General features: G+C 46.7%; 2 protein-coding genes across 13 annotated transcripts in view; one reads left to right on the forward strand and one right to left on the reverse strand.

Moving 5' to 3' along the window:
• Positions 1 to 1152, reverse strand: part of DSN1 (DSN1 component of MIS12 kinetochore complex) — a 304146-nt gene extending 302994 nt beyond the window's left edge. For 4 of the 12 annotated variants that reach the window (XM_069231763.1, XM_069231764.1, XM_069231756.1 and 1 more), the window contains exon 1: positions 945 to 1115. Coding sequence is in view for 1 of the 12 variants with exons in the window: in XM_069231754.1 (XP_069087855.1) it covers positions 945 to 951 (7 nt within the window). In the remaining 11 variants the exon portion in view is untranslated. Of the gene's footprint in view, positions 1 to 9; positions 156 to 944 lie in introns of those variants that run through there. The other 8 variants (XM_069231761.1, XM_069231760.1, XM_069231758.1 and 5 more) reach the window with 6 other exon arrangements.
• A 57-nt stretch (positions 1153 to 1209) lies between these two features.
• Positions 1210 to 18776, forward strand: part of MVB12A (multivesicular body subunit 12A) — a 62559-nt gene continuing 44992 nt past the window's right edge. The window contains exons 1-2 of the mRNA XM_069231768.1: positions 1210 to 1276; positions 13212 to 13259. The gene's annotated coding sequence lies outside the window, so the exon portion shown is untranslated. The remainder of the gene's footprint in view (positions 1277 to 13211; positions 13260 to 18776) is intronic.

Consider the following 18776-nt stretch of genomic DNA (forward strand, 5'->3'; position numbering starts at 1 on the left):
CACGAATACCTGCAGGGTCTAGAGCCCGCTGCCAATTATCCCAGCTCGGCCATATTCCGTTCCATTTCAAATTTCTCCAAATTTAGCTGAAACGCGTCCATGGAAACAGAAGACAGACTTTCCATCACAGCCAATCCGATGGCAATCTCGGAAAGCTACATCCTTGTCGGAAATAGCAAATAGTAGCAGAACGTATTACGTCACTCCTTCGCGACGGAGTACAAGCAACTACAGGATTTACTCCTTACGTTGCAGTTCTTGTTACGCATTTTTTTTTATTTTAAAGACATTCATATTATGAATGAATGAGAGTGTCACAGTCAATAGAAGCCTTCGTGCCATAAGTTTCACGGCGATTAAAATTTCATCTGTGTTACTTTTAAATTAATATTTAAATTGGAAACCTGTATAATATATTGTCACCGTTTTAAAGCGTTGTGAAAGAAAAGACAGTCTTTAACATTGTGATAACAAGCAAATGTAGCTGCAGTTATCGCACAAAAAGGATACCAATGCCTTTAAATATTATCGTTTGACACCCCGATGCATACATGCCGGTAGACCCTATTCAGGCGAAGTCCCTCGGCATGTGAAGCAAAATGTGGCTTTATTTTATGTCTTCCGCCTGAAATTGCCTATAATTAAATAGAAGTCAGTGGGGGAATAAACTTTTTTCTAGCTTATGCGTCAGGAATTTTCAATTCTGTTAAGGACACGGAGGCGAGGATTATGCTTCTCTTTCCATGCTTTAATTATCCATCAGCCAGTCAGCGAAGTTTTAGAAAATCAAAACATATCCCAAAACCCTGTTACCCCCAGGTCCTACCATCCTCGTCCCCTTCGTTACGTAATGGAGAGAAATAGCTCCATGACAGAAAAAAAGAACACAAGGGATGCTGCGTACCCACCCCACCCCACCGTGGAGTACATAACCATGTACTTACCCAGCATTCCTCCTGTTCTTTTTTTCTGTCCGTGATAGGGTTAGGAAGCGGTGCTGCTTCTCCGGGAGTTGCTTGATGTCCTTGCTTCCTCTGGCTGGGTGGTGGGGAAGTTTGTTGGTGCTGGGTTTCTGCACGAGTGCTTGGCCTCATTGCAGTTCCGTTCTCCCGTCTTCTGCCGATGGGCTGCTGGGCCGCTGGGTGGGTCCTTTGGTCAGCTCTTTGCGGATGGGGCGGCTTCGTGTGGAGGAAGCACATCCTCTGCTTCCGGGTTCCTGATTGCTTCAGTTGCGGTTGCGATGGTGAGGTCTCCGCAATGTTCCGAAGGGTGACAGGTATTCTGTTTTCTTTTATTTTCCCTGCTCTGCTTTCATTTTGACACAGGGCATTTTCTGTTTGCATTTTTGCAGCCCTTTTGCGGTGCACATTTCTTCTAGGACTCCTGTTAGGGGTGGAGCCTCTGCTGCATGTCATTTTCCACCTCTTTTTTGAGAAGGGCCGGGGGCTTTTTAAGCGCTCTTTGTTTTTTGCTCTCGGTCAGTTGCTGGCTCCTGTTCTTGGAGGTGCTGCATGTGTCAGTATGGGGAAATACACGTCTAAAAGAAAGCATGTGGAGGTTTCTCCCTCCTCCTCCTCCTCTTCTTCTTCTTCATCCTCCTCCTCTTCCCATGGGCATGCTCGGAAGAGCAGAAACAGAGATGATGCCCACCTGCGCAAACTTATTCGAGAGACATTGTTGGGGTTTCAGGTTGCTCCTCCTGTGGTGGTTGCATCTACCTCCTCCAGTTCTGAGTTAGAGGGTCCTTCTCCAGAGGAACAGAAAGGCAAATATGTTTCCAAAGAGTTGTTGCCTCCTTTGAGAAACATGGGAAGTTGAACATGGACTTTCCTGATGTTGGTGTTCCTGACACTTCTTCTGGCTCTCTTTTGCGCCAGTTTCAGAGTTCTGTGCCTGTGGATGTCCCTATTCATCCTTGTATTCAGGAGGTGATTAAGCAGGAGTGGAAGGATCCTGACAAGATTATTCTTCCCCATTTTATGGCCAAGTTGTACCCTTTGCAAGATATGGCTCAGGTGTAGCCAGACTCTGTCCCTATTGACTCTTTTGTCGTCAGTTTTGTTGGCCACATGTCCTTGGTTGAGGATGCTGTGATTTAGGATTCGGTAGACAAGAAGGTGGGTGTGTGTAGGAAGTTGGCTCTGTATGTGCTATTTCAAAGTAAGGAATAGCATGCACAGAGTCCAAGGGTTCCCCTTAGAGGTAAAATAGTGGTAAAAATAGATAATACTAATGCTCTATTTTGTGGTAGTGTGGTCGAGCAGTAGGCTTATCCAAGGAGTAGTGTTAAGCATTTGTTGGACATACACATAGACAATAAATGAGGTACACACACTCAGAGACAAATCCAGCCAATAGGTTTTGTTATAGAAAAATATCTTTTCTTAGTTTATTTTAAGAACCACAGGTTCAAATTTAACATGTAATATCTTGTTTGAAAGGTATTGCAGGTAAGTACATTAGGAACGTTGAATCATTTCAATTGCATGTATACTTTTCAAGTTATTGACAAATAGCTACTTTAAAAGTGGACACAGTGCAATTTTCACAGTTCCTGGGGGAGGTAAGTTTTTGTTAGTTTTACCAGGTAAGTAAGACACTTACAGGGTTCAGTTCTTGGTCCAAGGTAGCCCACCGTTGGGGGTTCAGAGCAACCCCAAAGTCACCACACCAGCAGCTCAGGGCCGGTCAGGTGCAGAGTTCAAAGTGGTGCCCAAAACGCATAGGCTAGAATGGAGAGAAGGGGGTGCCCCGGTTCCGGTCTGCTTGCAGGTAAGTACCCGCGTCTTCGGAGGGCAGACCAGGGGGGTTTTGTAGGGCACCGGAGGGGACACAAGCCCACACAGAAATTTCACCCTCAGCAGCGCGGGGGCGGCCGGGTGCAGTGTAGAAACAAGCGTCGGGTTTGCAATGTTAGTCTATGAGAGATCAACGGATCTCTTCAGCGCTGCAGGCAGGCAAGGGGGGGCTTCCTCGGGGAAACCTCCACTTGGGCAAGGGAGAGGGACTCCTGGGGGTCACTTCTCCAGTGAAAGTCCGGTCCTTCAGGTCCTGGGGGCTGCGGGTGCAGGGTCTTTTCCAGGCTTCGGGACTTAGGTTTCAGAGAGTCGCGGTCAGGGGAAGCCTCGGGATTCCCTCTGCAGGCGGCGCTGTGGGGGCTCAGGGGGGACAGGTTTTGGTACTCACAGTCGTAGAGTAGTCCGGGGGTCCTCCCTGAGGTGTTGGTTCTCCACCAGCCGAGTCGGGGTCACCGGGTGCAGTGTTGCAAGTCTCACGCTTCTTGCGGGGAGATTGCAGGGTCTTTAAAGCTGCTCCTTGAAACAAAGTTGCAGTCTTTTTGGAGCAGGTCCGCTGTCCTCGGGAGTTTCTTGTCTTTTTCGAAGCAGGGCAGTCCTCAGAGGATTCAGAGGTCGCTGGTCCCTTGGAAGGCGTCGCTGGAGCAGAGTTCTTTGGAAGGCAGGAGACAGGCCGGTGAGTTTCTGGAGCCAAGGCAGTTGTCGTCTTCTGGTCTTCCTCTGCAGGGGTTTTCAGCTAGGCAGTCCTTCTTCTTGTAGTTTGCAGGAATCTAATTTTCTAGGGTTCAGGGTAGCCCTTAAATACTAAATTTAAGGGCGTGTTTAGGTCTGGGGGGTTAGTATCCAATGGCTACTAGCCCTGAAGGTGGGTACACCCTCTTTGTGCCTCCTCCCAAGGGGAGGGTGTCACATCCCTAATCCTATTGGGGGAATCCTCCATCTGCAAGATGGAGGATTTCTAAAAGTTAGAGTCACTTCAGCTCAGGACACCTTAGGGGCTGTCCTGACTGGCCAGTGACTCCTCCTTGTTGCTTTCTTTGTTCCCTCCAGCCTTGCCGCCAAAAGTGGGGGCCGTGGCCGGAGGGGGCGGGCAACTCCACTAAGCTGGAGTGCCCTGCTGGGCTGTGACAAAGGGGTGAGCCTTTGAGGCTCACCGCCAGGTGTTACAGCTCCTGCCTGGGGGAGGTGTTAGTATCTCCACCCAGTGCAGGCTTTGTTACTGGCCTCAGAGTGACAAAGGCACTCTCCCCATGGGGCCAGCAACATGTCTCTAGTGTGGCAGGCTGCTGGAACTAGTCAGCCTACACAGACAGTCGGTTAAGTTTCAGGGGGCACCTCTAAGGTGCCCTCTGGGGTGTATTTTGCAATAAAATGTACACTGGCATCAGTGTGCATTTATTGTGCTGAGAAGTTTGATACCAAACTTCCCAGTTTTCAGTGTAGCCATTATGGTGCTGTGGAGTTCGTGTTTGACAGACTCCCAGACCATATACTCTTATGGCTACCCTGCACTTACAATGTCTAAGGTTTTGTTTAGACACTGTAGGGGTACCATGCTCATGCACTGGTACCCTCACCTATGGTATAGTGCACCCTGCCTTAGGGCTGTAAGGCCTGCTAGAGGGGTGTCTTACCTATACTGCATAGGCAGTGAGAGGCTGGCATGGCACCCTGAGGGGAGTGCCATGTCGACTTACTCGTTTTGTCCTCACTAGCACACACAAGCTGGCAAGCAGTGTGTCTGTGCTGAGTGAGAGGTCTCCAGGGTGGCATAAGACATGCTGCAGCCCTTAGAGACCTTCCTTGGCATCAGGGCCCTTGGTACTAGAAGTACCAGTTACAAGGGACTTATCTGGATGCCAGGGTCTGCCAATTGTGGATACAAAAGTACAGGTTAGGGAAAGAACACTGGTGCTGGGGCCTGGTTAGCAGGCCTCAGCACACTTTCAATTGTAAACATAGCATCAGCAAAGGCAAAAAGTCAGGGGGCAACCATGCCAAGGAGGCATTTCCTTACAGTGTGTCCCTGAATAAATCTTATTCTGGGACTCATTTGGCATTGCGGGCTGGTATTTATGGGACTTATGTTGCTCAGTGTTTCCTGTCAGATCTCAAAGCCCTGAATAATGCGCTGGATGGGTCTTCGGACTGCTCTGAGCTCATGTCCCTTATTGAATGTCAAGTGGAGTTCATGTCGGATATTTCCTTTGATGTGGTGCGGGCATCAGCCCTGGCGGAAGGGGCTTGTGTGTCTGCTCGCCGGAATCTTGTTCTACAAGATTGGAAGACAGATGCTGCACAGCATGCCGCTGCTTTGCAGCTTCCTCTCCAAGGCAATGTGTTGTAGGGGCAGAACTGGAGGAGAAATTGCATAAACTTTTTAAGGAGAAGAAGCATTCTTCTTCTTTCCGGTCCACATTGGGTGGTCAACGTTTGTCTCGTAGGAGGTCTAAAGTTCCAGCTCCCGCCAGGCGTCAGTTTGTGAGGTCATAAGACCAATTTCCGCTGGGTAGGCGTAGGGACAAGAAGCACAGATCCCCCTCCCCTCCTCCTAAGTCTAGTTCCTGACTATATGACTGTTCCAGATCCCGAGGCCGGGGGTCATTTGCAACATTTTCTTCCGGCATGGGCTCTCACCTCCTCGGATCTATAGGTTCTGGACGTTGTTTGCCATGGTTATCGGATCGAGTTTCTGACTGTTCCACTTCCATAAGGGGTGCGTCCTACTCCTTGGCCTTCAGTTCCAGGCAAACGGGAGGCCCTTCGACTGGGCATTGGTTCCTTGCTGCAGAAGAAGGCGGTAGTGCCAGTCCAGACATCGTAGCAGGGTCACGTTTTTTATTCCATAATCTTCCTGGTTCCAAACCATACAGGGGACTTCAGGCTGGTTTTGGATTTGAAGGCTCTGAACCGATTTGTCCGCCATGTCCCCTTCAAGATGGAGACTTTACAGAGAATCATTCCTTTGGTCCTTCGGGGTAATTTTATATGCACCCCGGATCTTCAGGATGCTTACTACCATGTTCCAGTTCATCCATCATCTCAACAATATCTCCGGTCCTGTCTCAAGGGGTGTCATTTCCAGTTCAGGGTCCTTCCATTTGGCCTCTGGTCTGCTCCCCGTGTGTTCACAAATTTGGTGACTCCCCTGGTGGCCTCCTTGCATCTCCACGGTGTCCATTTGTAACCTTCTCTCGACAACTGGTTGATTCACTCTCCTTCTCCTGCCCAGCCGATAAAGGACCGTCAGTTGGTGTGTTCCACTCTGCAACGCCATGGGCTTCTCCTCAACCAGGACAAATGCCAGCTGCTTCCGTCTCAGGATCTGACATTTATAGGGGCTCGCTTCCGCACAGATCTCAACCGAGTGTTTCTTCCAGTGTCTCGGATACATGTCTTACAGTCTCTTGCTCTGGAGTTCTTGTCAGACGATTCTGCCCCGGTACAGTTCTGGCTTCGGTTGTTGGATCTCATGGCTGCAGCAGTCTTTACTGTTCCTTGGGTTAGATTTAATGATTTAATCTCTGTCCTTTGTGGATTCATCTGTTCTCGTGTTGGGATCCTCAAGTGCAACTGTACGACCGGGAAGTTCCTGTTTCCTTGAGAGTTCACACAGATCTGCATTGGTGGACTTTGGGCTCCAATCTGGAGAAAAGAGTTCCTTTACAACCCTCTCCTCCTGTGATATCAACTACAGATGCCAGCTCTTTGGGGTGGGAGGCAACCTTGGGCAACAGGTCTCTGCAGGCCCACTGGTATCCTCGGGAGGGGAGGCGTTCCTGCAATTGGAGGGAGCTCATGGCTGTCTTCCGGGCCTGTATGGGGTTTCGTCCTGCTCTTGTGGGTCATCACTTGGTGGTTCGTTCCAACAACATGGTAACGGTAGCCTACTTCAACAACCAGGGTGGGATTCGGTCCCAGTCTCTCAATCTGGTGGCACAGCATTTGTTTCACGGGGGCGAGCAATACCTTCAGTCCATTGTGGTTGTGCATGTGAGGGGGGTGGACAACCGTGTAGCGGACTCTCTCAGCAGGTGTTTTCCCTCATTAACAGAAATGTATCTTTCCCCGGAGGCATTTCTCAGGGTGGGCGGGAGGTTTGGTGTACCCTACCACAACCTCTTTGCTTCCCGGCTCAATGCTCAGGTTCCTCTTTTCTGCTCTCGGATTCCTCAGTTAGGTGTGTGGGGAGTGGATGCATTGACGGTTCCTTGGCCAAACAGGCTGTTGTATGCGTTCCAGCCTAATTCCCTCATTCCCCGGTTTCTGGCCCGTCTGCTACGAGAGGACAGGTGTGTGATTCTGGTGGTTCCATTTTGGCCTCAGAGGTCTTGGTTCCCGGTGATCCTGTTGTTTGCTGGTCAGGGTCCTGGGTTTCTTCGTCTGTTCCCCTTCCCTCTATGGTCTGTTCCGCCTTTTCCTCTCTGGAAGCTTCGGCTTTTGGTCTGGAAGTTGAAAGGAAAGGGTTGTAGCACAAGGGCATTCCTGGCATTTAGCGGTGGCCATTCAACAGTCCCGTAGGTCATCTACTTTGAAGTCCTATGCTCGGCATTGGGGTCATTAAAGCTTTTCGGGCTCCGTGGGGTAATCTTGCAGATTTGGATGATTTGATCTCTCGGCTGTTGAAAGACTTTTCTCTTTCCCGTCCTATGAAATCCCATACCTTTATGGGATTTACCTCTGGTGCTTCGTTTGTTGGTGTCCTCCCCTTTTGAACCGCTAATATTAAGTTTTTAACTTTCAAAGTGGTGTTTTTGGTTGCTATAACCTCAGTTAGGCGTATTGGGGGTTGGTTGCTTTAATGGCTCGGGAATCCTTTCTGTCTTTTTCCGAGGATGGCCTTGTCTTGCCCCTAGATTCGGCCTTTGTTCCCAAGGTGGCTTCTCAATTCCATCGTTCCAAGGAGATTGTGCTCCCTTCCTTGCAGATGGGGTCTCCTGTGGCAGGGGAACTGTATTGGTCTTTGCTGGATGTTCGTAGGGCTCTATCTTGATAGGACTCGCCCTTTTCGTAAGTCTGACTCTCTTTTTCTTTCCTTTGGTTCCTCTTCTTTGGGGGAACGGCCATCCTCTCTTTCCATCGGTCGGTGGCTGAAGCAAGTTATTGAGTTGTCCTATTCTTTGGCCGGGATACCTCCTCGTGGTGGTGTGCAGGGTCGCTCTACCAGACGTGTGGCTGCCTCTTGGGCAGAAACAAAAGGGGTCTCCATCTCTGAGATTTGTCGGGCGACAACTTGGGCTGTTGCTAATACCTTTGTTTCCCACTATTATCTTCAGAATGTGCTGGGGGATGAACTTAATTTGGGTTTAATTTTGGGTAGGGGTTCTTCAGGCAGTTTGCTCCTAATTTGGTGTTTTCATTTAATCACTTTTTGGCATGTACCTGTGGTTTGCCTCTGTGGTTATTTGATAGTCTGTCTCTCAGGCCGTGTTTTTTCAGCTTGGGTATTCTCCATTACGTAATGAAGGGGACGGGGACAGTAGGACCTGGGGGTAATGTCAACGTACTTACCGGTAATCTTCATTACTCTTGGTCCTGTAGTCCTCACCCCATTCATTACGCCCCACCCTTCCTCCTGTACAGCCGGCCTTCGAGAAGGGGGCTTGGTAGTTCAGGAGGAATGCTGGGTAAGTACATGGTTATGCTCTCCCCGGTGGGGGCGGGGTGGGTACGCAGCATTCCTCGTGTTCTTTTTTCTGTCATGGAGAGATTTCTCTCCATTACGTAATGATTGGGACGAGGACTACAGGACCAGGAGTAATGAAGATTACCGTAAAGTAACTTGACATTAACATCACATGAATAACCATAGAGAGGGACAATATATAAGGCTGTAACAAATAATACACTCCCTCTTTCTTTGCATAAAGGCCATAAAAGTAATCCTGTAGCACAACCAAAATTGAAAACTGCAAAAAACAACATCATGTCCAATCAAAATTGAAAAATCGAACCAAACAAATCTCCAACGGGAGAAGTCCATCTCAAGGAGTTAACGAACCATATCCGAAACAAAGGATATGCAGGCTATGAAGAACGAACATCGTCTGTCGATAACCACAAACTGAAGATTTCAGAATTATTTCTGTTCGAAACCTAGGGAAAAACAAGGCAAAAACCATAATATCCACGAAGAATGATACTAGACTGCATACAGTAATATCAGCAATACAATTGTTTAGCATAGCTGGGTAGGTAAAGCAATGTTTCATCTCAAGGAAAAATGTGTACTTAACTTATAAGACAAATCCAAATGTGTCGTAGGGTGGGATAATCCTCGCCTCTGTGTCCTTAATACAATTGAAAATTCTTCACATGTAAGCTAGAATGTTTTTAATTCTATGTCTGGACCGGAGGCTCAGCTTATGCTTGTTCAGAGCTGGTCTACCACTACAGACGCGATATCCACAATGGGCTTGTAATAAAAAGCCTTGAACGTTTACTCCGTCGACCAATCCGCTACTGTCATAATGTCTTCTAATCTAACCCCCAAATTAAAGGATTTAGAAGCCATGGCTCCTAACTGAATGAGCTCCAAACATGGAAGTGTCAATTCCCGCCTCAGAGAGTAACCATCTAGCCATGGTGGTGGAAGTAACAGGATTAAACGATTTTAGGAAAACAATTAAAACCTGACCACCAGGATCTCTCCTGAATTCACTCGCAGCTGTCTCATATGCTTTCAGACACTGCACCACACATAACTTGGAATTGTGGGGAAACGCTGGATAGGACAAAGACTTACTACCCGTTTTAGTACGTCTGGAAAAGGAGACCCCGTCTGGGGTAAACGACCTTCCTGATAAGTCAAGAGCTCTGACATCTGCTACTTTTTTACAAGATATGTGACACAAAAGTAAAGTCAGTTTGGCTGACAACTGTTTGCGAGATAAATACTTATTCTCCGGCCACATGAGAAGAAAAGATAGTATTACATTAACATCCCAAAGGGACGAATAACGAGGTCGCGGAGGATTAGAGAAAATAATGCCCATCATGAGCTTACATACCACTAGGTGTTCACCAACTGGTCTGCCAGGAACAGGCAAATGATCTGCCGAAATTGCAGATAGATAATTATTACTACATTGACATCAGCTTTAAAGGGATCGGAATCCCGTTCTTTACACCAATGCACCCAACGTCTCCAAGAGGAGGCTGTGGGTACTAGAGGACCCAAGCCTGGTGAATGTAGGAGGAAACTTGTGACGAAATGCCTGGCAAGAGCCAACGTCTCCTGAAATTCTCCATGCTACCAGCTGAAGGTTGCCCGTCGGGATCAAAGGATGTGGATTCCCCAACAGATCCTGTAGCAAATTGTTCTGAATTGGGATCAGAAGAGCGACGTCGCACAATAGCTCTGGAGCAAGAGGGACCCAAGCTTGTGCTCTCCATAGAGGGGTCACTAGGATGATCTCTACCCGCTGATGGCGAACTTGCGTCAGAACCCGTGGGATCATGCTGAAGGGAAGAAAAGCATAAGAGGACCAGTTCTGAAGAAATGTGTTCATAGCTGCCACTTCCGGATCTGGCCTCTAACTGAAGAACCTGGGAAGTTTATGGTTCAGGCAAGAGGCGAACAAGTCCATTGAACAGGGGCCCCATCGCCGATTGATCCAATGAAACACTCTCAGGTGGGGTTTCCAGTCGCTGCCATCCCGGAGAAATGTGGAGTTCTAATCTGCTACTGAGTTGTTCACCCCTGGCAGATACTCTGCAATCACCGAGATCCGGTGTTGAAGACAGAATTGTCAAAATTCCTTTGCAATCTGTGCTAACATTTGCGATTTCGAACCGCCTAACTTGTTGAAATATCTGACTGCTGAAATGTTGTCAATCCGCAGTTGAATGCAACAATCCGACCGAAGAGGAGAAAGGCTCGGGATCGCAAATGATCCCGCCAGTAGTTCCAGACAATTTGTGTAGGGATGGAGTTCCTCCTCTGACCACTGCCCCCTGTAGTCAGGGTCCTACAACGAGCTCCCCAACCCCATCTGCTGGCATCTGACTCCAGAATGACATTCGGTGAATTGCCAAAGATCGCCTTGCCATTACAGGCCTCCATGTATTTGAGCCACCAGGATATCTCCGTCCGGCCTTCTCTGACAGAGGAATATTGTCTGCATGAGATAATCCCCTGCGAGGATGAGAAATCTTGAGCCTCTGAAGAGCTCTGTAGTGCAGGGGGCCCGGGAAGATAGCTTGTATAGTTGACAATAGAAGTCCCACTATCCAAGCTAAATTCCTCAGTGACACAAATTATTTGGTTAACAGGAGGTGTAATTCCTTCTTTATGTTGTGCGCTTTCTGTTGGGGAAGAACCAACGGAGACTTAAGTGCGTCTATATTGAAGCCCAGGAAATCCACCTGCTGGGATGGAATAAGGCAAGATTTGGTTAGGTTGATCAGTAACCCCAGGTTCTGAAGAAGTTGAACAGTCCATGATAGATGACTGTGAAGGATTAAGGGATCTTGTGCCATGAGGATCAGATAGTCGAGGTATGCGATGAACCTCACCCCTCGAGCACAAAGGGCCTCTACTACAGGTCTCATCACTTTGGTGAAGCACTAAGGAGCGGACGAGAGTCTGAAAGGAAGGACCTGGAATTCAAAACATTGACCGAGCCAAAGAAATTGGAGGAACAGTCGATGTGGAGGAAACACCGGAATGGTCAAATATGCATCCTTCAGACCCAAACGGACTATCCAATCTCTTTCTTGAAGAATATCTCTCAGGAGATGGATGCCCTCCATTTTGAAATGCCTGTACACTAGCCAGGCATTGAATGCTTTTAGATTTAAAACAAGACATGAACCTCCTCTCTTCTTGTCCACTAGGAAATTAGGGTGGATAAATCCTCTGGGGTGTGGAGAAGACCAGCAAATGGCCCCTTTTTTCATAAGCGACTGAATCTCTAATGATATGATCTCTTGATCTCAAAGGGAAAAATGGAGAAGAGGGGGAAGAGAAACTTGAAAGGGGGATTGGTAAAATTTTAGATTGAAGCCCTGCAGTGATTCCAAAATCTAAGGATCTTTGGTCAACTTCTGCCACTCGGTCAAAAACAATTGAACCCTGCCCCCAAGAACCACCTCTGAATAGGGGATAATTCTCACCTGAAGTGGAGGACTCTTGAGAGGTATTTTGCTGTCGGTCTGGTGATACTGTGATCGTCCACCACAGGACTGGGTAGGGTAGAAGGTAGAATCTGCAGCTTGCCCTCTATCATATCCTCGTCCACGACCAGAGTCACGTCTGGGGCCTTGATAGTAATAACAGCCCGACGAGTGACCCCACATATGTCTGATCCATCGAAAAGAGTGTCACAAAACACCTTTTTGAGGGACAACTGGGCTTTAGCCATAGAGTTAAAGATGGCTGCAAATTTGGAGAGGTCTTTAATGAAGGGAGCTCCAAGCAGAAGTCCCTGAGCCACAGGACCCGCCTCTGAAGTGGCAAGTTTGTTCAGTTGAGGATCTATCCTCATAAGAATGGATCGTCTCCATTCCGTAGAAATTGCCACATTGGCATTACCCAGATAACAAATAGTTATTTGAGCCCATCCCACTAAGATGTCCAGGTCAATGTGGACATTTGACTCCTTCGCCAGGAATGCTAATTCCAGGATTTTTGCCAGCGGGCCTGAAAGATCTCGTAGTTTGTCCTGGCATGACATCCAGCCACGGTCCAGACCCTTCTTAGGGCTTTGGACCATTTTTTCATAAAGGTGACCATAGTCGGGTCAATCTCTGGGGTTTCTGTGACTTTTCCGTCTGAAGTCTGTCTCTCACTTCTTTATCGAATCCAGATCTGATGTGTTCCTGAATATAGACTGCTACCTCCGGAGGAGGGGACAAACTAGAAGAGCGACGGTGGATAATTTCCTCTGGGTTAAAATTCAGAACCCTTGGTACTTTTGGAGCTTGGACTTAGGACTTGCCTGTCTTCCTACGCTTACCAGAGCCCGGACGTTCCCCCTGATCCGAGTCCGAATCGGAATCAGAAGCTGAGGTTGGACCAGCGTCCTTCCACTCCTGGGGCTGAGAGGTACTGTAACCTTGTTCACTCTGAATAGAAGCCAACAAGCGTTCAAATATTTCGGAATGAGGCCATTTCTTGCCCTTAGATTTACCTTTTTTGGTATTCGGGTGCCCAGACTGAGCCTCATCTGATGGTGCAAGTGGGGGCAACCAACCTTTTTGTCGGGCAAAGCTTTCAAAATGGTGGGTAAGGGGCCTGTTAGAGGCGCCAGAAAATGGAAGGACGCTGAGATATCGTTATACACAAAGCAAGCATTTTATTGATTGGATATATGATAAGAACAGTTTTTAGGCTTGTCTTTGCAGGTCTTTTAGTGCTGTTCCTTCTTTTTGTGGGTCTTCACACGTTCTTTCTCGTCTCTCTGTCGTTCCCAGGATTCACTCAGGAGGAGCATGCAAAAGAAAGAAGAACACAAGTAGTGGGTAAGTCATTCTCCTTTTATTTTCCTCTTTTCCTCTCTTCTATCTCACCCGCTCTTTATTCCCTGCATTTGTCTGACTGATCTCGTTCTTTTCTCTCTTCTTTACTTCACCCATTCTTTCCTTTTACTAGTATCCTGTTCCTGCTTTCTTTCTGTCTTTTCTTGTAGTTCTCACTGCTTCCTTCTTTCTTTCTTCTTTTCCTCTCTTCTTTCTCTCTCTCCTTGTCTCTCCCTCTCTCTTTCTGGCTCAAAAAGGTTAACCGCTCTCCTTCAGTTTCTACGGTTTTCACTTTCTGTAGTTTTAACTTTTTGGGGTAGGTCCAGTATAATTTTTTTTTCTGTTACTAATAGGGCCCCTAAACAACAACACACAAAACAAAAAAAAATTCCAAAACCCGAACTCTCCCTCCTATTCCCTCATCTCTTGTAGCTGCCCTGGTGTGCCAAAACCAATACCGACAGTGATAAATACCGAAACTGTTTCTAGGGAGGTTTGTTTTTATATAATGCGTACTTAAACCGAGAGCACAAAAAAAAACAGATCTTGTTTGGAGCTATCAGGAGCCCAACATACCAATGTCTATAGGCGTTATCCGGATTGAACACCAAAATTTCAGCCTGTGCCCCTCAGGCACAAAATGTGAAAAACAAACACGACAAAATAAAGAAAAACAGGTCTTGTTTGGTCAGCGGGACAGAAAATAACTTGTCCCTAAAAGAAATAGACTAACAATAACACCCACAAAAAAAAAAACTTGCAAAAAGAACAACAACGCCACCGTTCCCGATCCCTTTTATTGTCTCCCTTCCGTACCTGGTGTGGCCATGCTCTTCAGAGCGTGGCCGGGTTTAGCGTCGTCCTCCTCCTGGCGCCCTATGCTCCAAGATGTCAGCTGGTCGCGTCACTCTGGCTCGGGCTCGGCGGATCTCCGAATCCATCCTCTGCTTCCTCTTCCCTCCACATATGCCGGGTTTGGCTTTTATCAAGCCCTGCCGCCACATTCCTCCTCTCGGAGTTGCCGGAAACCACCGGCACGGCTTCCGGGTCAGGCGAACAGTCACGGGAAGGTACCCCAGGGCCCTCATCCCACTGATCAGTGCCCGTGAGCAATGAAGATAAGCACTCTAAGGATATACAGAATTGCACTGGAATCTGTGCAGGCATGATAAAAAAACAGCCACTCAACAAAGAGGGGTATTTCAGCCAAGCAAAAGCTTCTATTTTTAGCCTCTCTGACAATCACACGTTCGTTTATGAGCACCGCTGCTAAAGGAAGCGTGCGATGATTGGAGAGGAACGCATGCGTGCTCACAGCCCCTATGGGACTAAAAATAGGACTGCTGGGCGAGGCCCTGTTGTCTTCTCCCGCTCCCAAACCACCGAATCAATAGGGACACGAGCGCTGCATGCGCTAAGAATGTAAAATAAATACACAGCGTAGTGTGGTAATAGCAAAACACGACAAAATCAAAAAGGGATAAAGGTACTTAACTGGCTGCAGGAGCAGCAAAGAAAGAGGGAGTGCATTATTTATTACAGCCTTATATATTGTTCCTCACTATGGTTAGTCACGTGATGTTAATAGGGTTTATGGGATATGTTTTGATTTTCTAAAACTTCTCTGATTGGCTGCTGGATAATTAAAGCATGGAAAGAGAAGCATAATCAGAGCCTCCGGTCCTCACTTAGAAATACATCCTCCCCATCATTTTTTTTTAAACTCCTGTGTTCCGCTTCTTTAATGTTGGCATGTATGCCAATGCCACAAGCGTGACAAACCCCCGAAAGCCGGCTTCAGCTACAAAGTATTCAAAGACACACGGATACATCGTAATTCCCGATGATTAGGATTGCCAAATTCCTAAAAAAAAAAATTATGTTTTGGGAAAAATGACGTACCCTCCGGGTGCGTTTTAAATCCCATTTAAAATCGTGATCTTTAACACCATGTTCGGAAAATTAGGTACATTTGAGTTGTACAGTTACAATGGTTTCCTTTTGCTAATTCAAAGTTATAAAAAATGGCAAGTTTATTTTTGAAGTAGAATCCTTACAAATGGGTAAAACCATACAGACTTCATGCAAATTTTAGGTAGTACTTCCAAAATCAGAGAACATGTATTGATTCGATGTGATAATATGGGAATGCCAACAAAACTATAATTTTACCTCAAATATAAATGACCGAGAACGTAGATAAGATGAGAAAAGTCATCTTTGGTATGAAGTGCGTAAGAAAACAAATTTCAAACATTTACGGCATTGTTGCATACGTGCACGTGCTTACGATTGTTAACAGTGCAGCACGCGCTTCCAGATGTTAAGATATGCACATGTAGGCAACACGCGCTTATAATTGTTAAATAATGCACATGTTGTTCAAAGCTGTTGAGAAGTGTTTTCCTTTAACCTGTATCTTTGACCCATCTAACATGTTATTATTCCATTCCAAGCGAGTTTACTTGGGCGGCAGAGATCAGCTGTTAGGGCAGTTGCGCTCTCATTCCCCTCAACGTTAAACTCTCTGTGGGATGGTCAACATTTGTATGTAATAAATATAACAAACTTTTCTCATAACCTCAGTCTCCTGGAATAATTGGAGGAGATGAACATGACAATTTGGCGATGAGGGACGAAGATTTTATTTTTAAAATATGAGACCACAGTATTACAGGTAGCTTTTCCTCTAAGTGCCTTTATTGGTTAAGGTTAAGTTTCTCCTTATGTGCTCGGAGTTGGCCCAGCACTCTTGGCACCTCAAGTTTACAGGATTTCTTCAGGTTCAACCTGTGGCATAGCGAAGGCTCGTTGGATCTTGGTTTCCTTGTACGTCTGCGCATGCTCTTTTGGAGGCAGCATAAGAAAGTACCACCGGCATTTTCTATTGGAGGTGTTTAGCCTACACATTTGTGGAAGTATTGAGGAACTGTATTCCTCTAATGACGCACGCTTCACAAGAGGATTTTGGTGCTTACACGCACCAATGAAAACGCTACTCAGAGTGTCCTAACAATGCACGCTGCCTGAAGGGATTCCCATGCATGCGTGCACCATCCAAAACAATATCCTGAGGCTGCTTAGTTAAGTTCCGGTGGTTCATTGCTTCAGGAAACATCTTGTATTTAGCAGCTTTATTTTCCTTGAAGGCGTTTCTCCTGTACTGTGGGGCAGCATCTATTCAGCAGCCTACTGTCACAGTAACAGGCACACCATCTTCACGATAAATAAACATTGCTCCAACTTGTCTGCAGCCTATCACTACAGTGATAGGCACACCATATAAATTGCGAATTACCTCAGCACATGCTTACCGGTGACAAGCACACCTTAGAATAAAGTAAACTTTGTAAATTTGATTCAAAATAAAAAAATAAAAACAAGAAGTTTTATTTAGATGTTTGCATGTTCAGCTATTATTTACAACTGTTTTGGTAATCCTAACATGTCTGGCTCGCATCCAAGTAACTTAGCCAACATTACTCCTTTTCTTCAGCAGCCTGGTAAACCACCCATGAAATGGAGCTGTTGGTTTATTTCGCTGGAGAATTATTTGGTGGCCTTAGGGGCAGATTATTATGAACCCAAACATAAAGCAGCTATTTTATTTAGTCATCTTGGCACTGAGGGTCTACAAGTGTTTGACAACTTACCAAATCATTCCTGCTGAGGATGCTGCAGGAGATTGGAATTTTTTCACAGAGGCCATTTAACGTTTAGAAAATACATTTTCTGAAGAGCCAAGTGTTCTTATAGAACAGTTTAATTTAATTAAAAAAAGAAACAATCACCAGATGATACTGTTGAAGATTTTATGTCAGCTTTAAGAGCTTTGGCCACCACATATAATGTTGGTGCAGCACTGGACACTTACTTATGTGACCAATTTGTTTACAGTTGTTTTAAAAACAAAATCAGGAAATGTTACTGAGTTGTAGGGATCCATCTTTAAGTGAAGTAATTAGCTTAAGTAAAAGTACTGAGAGGTCTTTAGTTTCTTTGCGCATTATGTCTCAAGAAACAAACTCATCTTCAAGTTATGGAAATGCAATTTCTGAAGAAGAACGGGTAGACCTAGTTCATGTCAAAGCCAAAAATGGTAAGCCCAAAGGTAATTTAAGGTGTTTTCGATGTGGTTCAAGAATGCATTTGGGCAACTCTATTCAATGCCCAGTTTGTGGTAAACCCTCACAAAATGTTTAAAAAAAATTGACAATTCTATCACAGGACCGGAGGCGAGGATTATGCAGATCTTTCTTCACTTTTAATTAAACAGCAAGTTCAAAGTAAAACAAAACATGAACAAAAAAACTACAAGTTCCATGAGCCCGCCGCCATGGTAAGAGTATCCAATGAGGTGCACTCCTTCACGTTGGTATAAATATCCCGAAATGCGTCACACTTCCTCTTTCTTCACTGCTGTGAGCCAGATAAGTGCCTTTCTGCCTCCGGTTCGGGGGTTCTGTTTATTGCTTTGGCGCGTCTCTGCTACATTGTATTGTCTGTATTATTTCGTTCGCCGGAACGAACGTTCCGCTCGAGCGTTTTTTCATTTTCCTTTCCTTCGGCGTGTTTAAATACACGTCGGGCCCACTAGAGGGCGCGCGCACGCTGTTTTTTTCGGAGAGCATGTAGCTCTCAGCGCTCGGCGCTCGCGCCTCGCGTTTGTTTTCTTTTCTTTCCAACTTGAGGATTTTGCCCTCAATATCACCTTTGTACCTTCGGTACAGTTTTATCCCTACCTGTGACACCCATTTGGGTAAGGTTTACCCCATTAGGGAAGACATTATTTTTTTGCACTTACAGTGACAGAGTGGGTAGGGATTTACCCTATATATCATATTTTTTGTTGGGTGTACACTCTGTCCAAGTCCTCATTATGCACTCCTCTCAAGAGAATGAACCTTTTCCCAACATGTCCCCAGGTGAGGGTTCCTCTCACCGTACCCTCCCCCCCGGGGTGGACACTTTGTTTTCACAGGCTATTTCCCACGCTTTAGCCCCTCTTAGGGATACTGTAGCTAAACTTACTGAACAGGTGTCCAGAGGTACGGGCATGTTTGGTGTGACGGGAGCGGAGGGTGATTCCTCTACCCTTTCGGCTCCCAGGAAACTGCGCAAGCGCGACGCGGGGCACCTGGAGGAGGGCGAGTTTTTTTTCCCATCCCAAGAGTGCGCGCGCGCATACGCGCTTACCCTCCCGGGAGGGCTGTTTGCCCGGGGTAATGGGTGACAAGCTTCACCACCTATGGAACCCTGATTTGGAATCCCCCAAAGGCTTCATGGGAGGTTCAGATGAGGACTCATCATCTTTGGATGACGACTCAGGTCGCCCTTGGCGCCCTGGGGCTACCCTACCAGATCCTTCGGATCGCGCTGATTCTGACTCCGATATGTTTGAGCCGGAGGGTATCTACCATCCACGTTCTTCGGAGTGGCGCCCAGACCACAAGGTGGCTGAGTATGTCGCCAGCAAAATTAGGCAACCTCTGGACAAGGAGGTGCGGGCCCGGCTACGGG

This window comes from Pleurodeles waltl, chromosome 4_2, assembly GCF_031143425.1.
Source record: "Pleurodeles waltl isolate 20211129_DDA chromosome 4_2, aPleWal1.hap1.20221129, whole genome shotgun sequence".
Taxonomy (NCBI): Eukaryota; Metazoa; Chordata; class Amphibia; order Caudata; family Salamandridae; genus Pleurodeles; species Pleurodeles waltl.